Consider the following 8,534-nt stretch of genomic DNA (forward strand, 5'->3'; position numbering starts at 1 on the left):
AGAGCTCAGTCTGCTCGAGATATGGTTCAGGAAATGACGAATTGGTATAAACCAGTCGAAATCGGTGTATGTTACTTTCACCTTAAAACGAGAAACCTGTGCTCCAGTCAAACTCAAGAACAAAATAGTTCCAGCATCTTCAAGGTTGAGATTCTTGGGAATGCACATGGACACGAGACTGAGTTGGAAGAACCATATCCAGACAAAGTGTGAACAACTAGAAATAAAGTTGCGCAAATTGGCAGTTGACTTTGGAGAACAAGTTGCTGTTGTGCAAAGTCATATTAAAACCAGTTTGGACATACAGTATCCAATTATGGGCTAAACAGCTAAACTAATATTAAAAAATCCAATCTAAATGTATTAGAAGAATGGCAGGTGCACCATGGTACATCACCAATAAGAGACTGCCCCAGGACTTTGGAATAAAAACAGTGAAAAAGGTTGCTAAAGATTTCTCAAAAAAATACACGAACAGGATTGATTCGCATACGAATCCGTTAGCGGTCAATCTTCTCGACGGTACAACAAGAAGATTAAAGCGCTTCAAGCGATCTCTAATTTAGATTAACTTCATAACATCATTATTTTATAAACTTAATGTTTGCTTTTAATTATAACATTTTTCATTTCCATTCCATTCAATCAAGAATTTCTCATTTACTTACCTCGCCGATGCTTTGAGTATCTGGGGAAAAGGATTGTAGGTGTGAAATGTTCCATGTGCAGAAGATATTTCAAAATTTCTGACTTGCATTGCTTAAAATTTATTTTGTCACTGAATAAAATATTTAGAGAAAAAAAAAGGAGAATGTAATATCGGTTACATAAATAGGATAATAAGAAATATATTTATATCAGATGAAAAAAGGGAAGAACACAAAAGGAGGTTGCCTATAATATACATAATAATGTTTAGGTAATTCATGTGTATCGACCCTTTTTTCACAATGCCAAATGCTACGTAATCAATGCGGAATAATACTTACATAATAATCGTAATAATTGTAAATATCGAAAAAGGGGGGGTTGTATATAATATATTTATATATATAATAATGTAATATAAAAAAAAATGACAAAAGTCCTCTAATAATAATAAGTGTAATATAAGATATGATGAAAAAATAAGGAAATAAAAAATAATACATTTCAATATATGTAAAAAATAATCAGTGCGTGAATTGACTTTTGTCGTTTTCTTGACTTTTCTTCTTCTTCATCTTATCAGTCATGGATCAAATGCATTCGATGAATGTCTTAAGTAACGTAATTCTCGTAAGCTCAAAGGAAGATAATTTGGGTTTCATAAATTTACTTTTGACGACTAGTTTTTTAAAAAAAAAATATGCGTTACATATAAAAATTAAAAGAAACATAAAAATCCTCTAACATATCTCTCGCATTTTACTTTTTTTTTTTGGTTCTATTCCTCGCTTTTGGCGCCATCATACACAAATCGCTACATCTACTAAGCGCTGCTCCACTCTTACTCGCTCTCCACCTACATCTGACTTAGTTATTGTTTTTTCTCAATTCTCGTTATTTAATTCCACAGTCAAAATTTAAAAAGAAGTTTTTTTTTGATTCGTATCGTCTCTAAATAAAAAAATATTACTAGCGTATTATGTTTTTTTTTGTCTCGTTTCTTTTCTCTTTTTATATTTATATAAACTTATAAAAATGTACCTATCACGACCCACGGTAGTTTTCTTCTTCCTAAAGTTCCTTATTTTTTTAATTTTTCATTCGCTTTGTCTAAATATATACTTTTGTTTTATTTTGAAAATTGATCACAAATCTCCATGAGAAATGGTGTTTTACTTATTCCTTTTTTTTTCTTGGGGTTCTGGCAATGTAGCTTCAACGCCCTAATTGTCACGTAAAGGGGTTGCTGTTACAATATACATATTTATATGAATAACCGAGAGAGTCTAAGTGTAATATATATAAAGTTATAAATAATTATATAACTTTTTTCTTTCAACTATGCGACCTATGAAATAAATAAAAAGGATTCGTAAGACTTGCTATTTCTGCAGATTGGAAACGAAAAGGGGCGTCTTCTTCTTAATCATCTTCTTCTGTGCGGGAATACATTAACTGATCATTTCCAAGTATTTCTGCTTGTGCTTGCTTAGCATATCGGTGACGGTCACAAGGGTCTTGATGTTTGGATTTACTTTGGCAACGGCTTGGAGGTCGGTCAAGTGGGCCACGCATATGTGATGCAAAGTGGCCAGTTCCTTAGCGGTATCCGGTTTACTGGTGATCCTGGATTCACCAACATCCGCGATACCACACAGCTGATCCATGAACACCACCATCCTCTCCTTATTCTTCAGGATGAACGGATTCACAACCTCCATATAAGGTTCCTATAATAGACAAACCAATATTTAATTATTTCAAAAATACCAGTGTTTTCCAATCATACCTTTCCGCCGAATTCCACGAGGTTGGCTAGGTTTTGAAGGCATTTCGCTACCATAACGAGACTCCTGGTGGCCGTCGGTGTCGGCTGTTCGCTGACCAATCCGAACTGTCTCGGATTCAACAGGGCGGGACACAAGAGTCGCAAGAATATGAAACCCGAGACGACCCGGGTTCGCACGAAACGCTCGTTCGGCCACTTTGCCATCACAGCTTTTTGTAGTCTTCCGCAGATGTATCTCAATGATTTCGGACATGCATCCAAGGAAACAAAAATGCTGTATGTTATCTATAAAATCATTTTACATTAAAAATAAAGCATGTGATGAAGTTAGTAAATATTTGTTCGTAAAACCTAGCTTATATTCGATTTCCAAATGAAAAGTAAGATAAAAATTGTCCAGTTTAAAGGCAGACATTTACCTGATCAAGAATTTCTAACAGAAATTCAGCATTCGTACAGGCCACTTCTGGTGAATCCATTTTAGTAGGGTTCAGTTCAGCACTCTGTTTGCTCTCGAGAAGACGAAGAACAGTTTCCAAAACAGCAGCTTTCAGGAATCCACCGCATTCTGAGCGCATGTAAAGATCCATCAAGGTGGTAGGCAGTGAAGCGGCTCTGAACAGAGTAGACGTTTCCGATTCCCTGGCGACTTCGGCGCAGTTCAGCTCAATCAGCAGTTCTGACTCACGACCCTCAGCCCTAAAAACCCTGAGCAAAGCTGTGGCCAGCGGAGCTCTGTCGCTGTGACAAATCTCTGCCAAAGTCTTAACGGAAGCCAGACCATGCTCCAGCAAGAGCTGTTGTAACGGACTGTACTCTTCGCCAGGCATCACCAGGTCATGCAAATACCTATCTCAACAGAAAATGCATCAGCTTTGTTTGTAAGTTATTTTTTGGTTTTAGGATTCTTACCTAGTTCTTAATCTTAAAGATCCCCATTCGCCGATTGGCGTTAAACCGGAGAGGGCGTACCACTCTTCGCGCTCCTCCCCGTTTCCTAACGACGATAGATCCACTCGTAACTCGGCTACTTCGGTATCCTTACCGCGCTTACCTTTATTGTAGACTGTTAAAGTAAATGATACTATATCACATGGCACATCGCTAAAACAATGAAAAGTTGTTATTGCTGTGTCGAAATTGTAAAATAAAGCAAAACATACTCAATTATGAATTCCTCGTCCCACACCGGGTCGGGCATCGACTTTGCCCTGGTTCGAGCAATTCTCACTTGGTTGTTTAATTGCAGGGTGACATAAGGCTGTGGCACTAATTTATATGGCAGTCGGTGGGCGTCGAGCACGTGCAAAGTTAACGACCGCAATTCTCGTAATCTCGGTACCTATTAAGAAAGCAATCCGTTTTATAGTTCGGTGATTTATTAGTGGATATATATGGGAATGAATACCTTGCAGGTGGCGCGACTCAGTTGTGGCACGCAAAGAGGTTTTAAGGCATTCACCCACTCCTGGCATTCTTCTATCGATGGTGCTGCCAGGTGAGTGACGGTGGCCAAGCAGGGCAAAGCCCTCTCGACCAATTGAAGGCAGTGCGGTCGTTCCCAAAGGCTATCATGGACCTGATAAAGGTAGGCACATGACAAGTCGATGAGACCTTTTGGCTTCGTGCGTTTAGGATTCTCGTACAGATACAGATGTGTATCGGTGCCATCGACCAACAACACGAAATACAGGAGCTTCCACTTCTTCGTGATCTTATCTGATTTCCGGTGGAGGTATCCTTGGTGCTTGATACCACGCATTTTCTTCTGTCCAATCTGATCGCGGCACTCCCGCAGCGTCGCGTAGATCTTTTCCGCCTCCGATTTGAGCTTCGGAGTTTCCGGAACCCAATCTTGAGAGGTACTTCCATCTACAACCAGCGGATGTTGTAAAGTATATCCTTCGACGATCTGCTCTTTCCTGTATCTATTGATGACAGCATCGAGGCACTCGAAGATGCGGCCTCCCATTAGATAACGGACACCTTTCTTCTCAATACGGAATCTTTGGATTTGATTGTTGATATGGAAGAACAACGAATAATCACCAGGTGAATTGTCGCTAGGTCTCACGAGGAAACTGCCAGGACCTGCTTTCACCAATAGATCTACTGCTTCGTTCTTCGTGCAGTTGGGATGGAACCAAGGGAAGACGGTGTTCGGATCGATGCTCTCATCCAGATCCTCGACCAGTTCGCGGAAGATCATCCCCTGCTCTCCAGTCCTGTGCGCTGTGACCCACAACCATCCGTCGCCCATATCGTTATGAACGAAGAATATGTCGCCCTTCTTGAAAGTCAACTCATCGGTGTCTGGCATTTTCGTATACGGTAGAATAGCAACAACTCTCTACGAAAAGAAAAACGAAAACTCATGATCTAGCATTGTGTGTAAATGAAATATGTTAATTGTAATTGGGGTACCATACCTTTTTATCATTGACTGGTTCTGGTGGTGGCACAGGATGCACCAATCTTTCCCTCTTCAGCAAATCACTGCATCCTGTGTAATACCCAATCAAATCATTTAGTGAGTCAAACTGGCGTCCACCAATATAGAAATCTCCACAGACTGCAGTGATTCTGAAATGATTGATGCCAGTTCTACCCAGGTAGGAGAGTACATAGGATCCTGGCTTCCTGTCACTTTCCCTGACCAAGTAGCTTCCCAACTTGGATGCAGACCACAACCTTTCCTCAGCTTGGTATCTATCCAACCGACCATGATACCATTGGGTCTCTGATGGTCCATAAGGCACTGAATCACCCAAATCCAACTCATCTGTCTCCGGCTTGGCATTCAGTGTCTCCTGCTCATTGCCATCCTCACTACCAGTACTGGGTGAACCCAGCTTATCTTTTAGCAGACCAGCACCATGGCCACTTCCCATACGAATTAAATCAGCCATTGCAGTGAAAACTCGGACAACATTCGTGTACACCCAATTAGCACCAACAACTGAAAAGTGTAAAATTATGTATACTCAACAATTTTTTTATATATTAAAACACTTGCAACACAACTAACAGAGACAACGACGTAATATATATATATAAAGATTAGTTGTTGCTGTTTATCTGCATAGAGATAATGCGAAAAATATCTTTAGTAGTGGGCAGAGGGTACGGCGTAAATTGTAATGACGACCGAGGAACAAATAAACAGTGAAATTGTTTACCTTTCCAAAATAAACTTCCGAGTCGTCGTTGTCCCCCCCTACCAAGAAATAAAGAAGAGGAACAATTTTCAGTCTGTTTGTTTTAGCTTCGAACTTGGTGCGACGACTGCGACTTTTCTCTTCCTCTGTTTTATTTTTCCTTACGTGTGTTTATATTATCAAAACAATTGAAACACGAATGCACACACGGGAAACGGTTCGAGCCTGCGAGCGGCGTTTGAGCGAAATTGCATAATTACTGGTTAGAACAATGGGGAGTTTTTCTGTCCCACGGATGGAATTCTTATCCTTTTACTTGCGATTGTGCGGGTTTTAATGTCCCTGCGAACTAACCTAGACCATTGTTCGTTACTTCTCCGTCTTCTTCTCTTTGGGGTATTGACGTTCTGACCGGCACAAATGTAAACTTGTTACTGAGAATGACAGGCCGATGACAACCTTCCATGTTCTTCGGCGCCGCCAACCCATCCTATGCTTATAAACGACAACCCCCTACCACGAAAGCCGGTTTCACATAACACCAATATTTCATGGATGACTAAGTACAAGTACTTCGTCATGGTTACTTGGAACTCTCCAATTTTCCCATAGTATTATCTCTACTTAAGTCGAATTGTATTAACATATTTACCTGTATATATTAAATTAATAACATATTTTTGTAATAATTGGAATTATATATTTGTTTTTTTTATTTAATATAACATTCGGTGCCCAAAGAGTAAGAAATAGTGCTATAATGATTAAAATAAGAAAACTTTGTCATGGTTACTTGGAACTCTCCAAGTTTCCCACAATATTATCTCTACTTAAGTCGAATTGTATTGACATCTTTACCTGTATATATTAAATTATTAACATATTTTTGTGAAAAATGTTAATAATTGGAATTATATATTTGTTTATTTGTTTAAAGAGGTAGAAATAGTGCTGTAAGCTTTGCCCTTTCATATAGATTTTATGCAGCTTTTGGACTTGCTTAAATTAATAGCTAATTTAAATAATAAAAAGAAAAAAAAATACTTAATGCAAGTAAATTGTAGTTATAAATACTACAAAAAAAGAACAAATGCGTAAAAACTATATTAGTACATAAACAAATGGAAAGTTAAATTTTAAGAAGCAAAAAATATTATTGAAAACTTCTCCTGCATCAAATATAAGTGCCTGTTTAATAAAATTAATACATTGCAATGTTTGTTTGTGTTTTCAAAAAGAAATTGAAAATAAACCGTTGATAAAATGAATGTATAATTAAAGGTTAAATCAATTAAAGGAAATTAAAATGACTGAAATATAGTTCACATACCAATTGTTTTTGTTTGAATGTTATCTTTGTCATGTTAGTTTGTAGTCGTAAACCTATTCATTATTTTTTGTTTTTGTAAAAGTTAATTAGAAACTAGTAATTTTCATTTAATTGTCTTCTATATAGAATAAGTAAAAATTTCGTTTTGCTACCTTAATTGTATTTTTTTTTAACTTAAAAAATTACATGATTGAATTGAATTGTACATTGTTAAATGTAGATCATATGCAAATAAATGTTGAATCTTCAATTTTTGTTTTAAAAATATTTAACATATTTATGGAATCTAAAAGCATAGAAAACTTAGTTAAGTATAAAATAAAACATAATTTGTTGATACATCAATGACGATCGATGAAGAATCTCGTTCTATAAAGTCTCTTTTAGTATCAATGAGTAACTAACTGGTCATTAGTCATCATACGTGTCATTGTACCGTTTAGTATAGTTATGAAATTTCATTACAATAAAATTCGAACATTATTGTTTGAAAATTATCATCATGGAAGAATCACATTATTTAATTATTGACTTAATTATCATAGAAATTTAACAAATAACCGGTTTTTAACATTATATCGCACTTAAGAAAATTGTGCATATTTAAAAAAAATTCTAAATCACTTGTTGAATTTGGAAGATTTTTGATGAGAAAAGCTTACTGTTTATTGGTATTTTTATTGGTTTCTTACGTTCAAAAATATTTGATTATTGCCATAACGTGGCATATTACAATTATATTTTTATTATGATTACAGGCTCATTTGAACTGAAGGAAACAATATTTATTTATTGATTCATTTGATCTCAAAATATATAAATAACAATAATTTCATTGCATAATATATTCTAAAATACATGAATTGTGATGAATATTGTGGATTAGTTATGATAACATTATATTTGATGCTTACCCTTACATTATTCACGGCTCAGATGAAGCTACAATATTCATGTAATAAAATTATAAATATTTAGACATTGCACCTATATAATTATTAGAATTATTGAAAATGTTTATTATAATAAAAGCTATTTTAAGATGTATTAAGTGTTAGTGAAAATTGATGGGCTTTGACTTTAAAGATGAGGAATATTAAATTATGACGATTTGGAAACAAAATTGAATCTCTAAGTTAAAATAAAAATAAAAATTATATATGATTGGGTTTAAATAAATTGTAGATAAATAATTAATAAAACATTCATTTTATTTGTTGTACTTACAATATAATAAATCTATGGCAGTTTATTACATTTTGGTATAAAAGTTGTATGCAAAATCATGTTTCATCTGTCGCTTCTTTTCCACGTATTAATAATATGTATATTCATATAAAACTCAAACGAAAAATATTAATTTATTAAATATATATATATAATGTAATTTGGAACAAAAAAGAAAACATACAAGTTTAATATATTAATTTAAAATACAAAAAAAAATCTTCTTGACCAGATATACACTTGAGTGTTGAATGAAAATTTAAAATATGTATATATATATATTTTGATAATGATATTCTTTCATACAAGATAACAAATGATAATTTCGCATATAATATATATTTATATATAGAATATAAAATTCAGTACAAATTTTGTAAGT

At 35.1% G+C, this 8,534-nt stretch overlaps 1 protein-coding gene across 2 annotated transcripts; it reads right to left on the reverse strand.

Annotated features, from left to right (window-relative positions):
• Positions 1-1,108: 1,108 nt before the first annotated feature.
• Positions 1,109-6,134, reverse strand: LOC108566465 (ras GTPase-activating protein 1). 2 transcript variants are annotated; one of them, XM_017926359.1, is made up of 8 exons: positions 5,950-6,134; positions 4,867-5,396; positions 3,846-4,787; positions 3,601-3,779; positions 3,350-3,541; positions 2,857-3,286; positions 2,438-2,722; positions 1,109-2,378 (listed from the first exon to the last, which is right to left on the reverse strand). In XM_017926359.1, the coding sequence occupies exons 1-8, from the start codon at positions 6,059-6,061 to the stop codon at positions 2,100-2,102; spliced, it is 2,949 nt and encodes a 982-aa protein (XP_017781848.1). In that variant the 5' UTR covers positions 6,062-6,134; the 3' UTR covers positions 1,109-2,099. The 2 variants fall into 2 exon arrangements, with proteins under 2 accessions (XP_017781848.1, XP_017781849.1); XM_017926360.1 differs by having other exon boundaries at positions 5,617-6,032.
• Positions 6,135-8,534: the final 2,400 nt, after the last annotated feature.

Source organism: Nicrophorus vespilloides, unplaced genomic scaffold (genome assembly GCF_001412225.1).
Source record: "Nicrophorus vespilloides isolate i.1.1-1 unplaced genomic scaffold, Nicve_v1.0, whole genome shotgun sequence".
NCBI classification, from domain to species: domain Eukaryota; kingdom Metazoa; phylum Arthropoda; class Insecta; order Coleoptera; family Silphidae; genus Nicrophorus; species Nicrophorus vespilloides.

Excerpts from the sequence above, each read along its gene's own strand:
- LOC108566465 (XM_017926359.1), bottom strand. The coding sequence starts at position 6,061 with ATGGAAGGTTGTCATCGGCCTGTCATTCTCAGTAACAAGTTTACATTT. Across the intron at positions 5,397-5,949 it reads AGTAACGAACAATGGTCTAG|TTGTTGGTGCTAATTGGGTG; the intron begins GTTAGTTCGCAG and ends TACACTTTTCAG. Across the intron at positions 4,788-4,866 it reads AACCAGTCAATGATAAAAAG|AGAGTTGTTGCTATTCTACC; the intron begins GTATGGTACCCC and ends TTCTTTTCGTAG.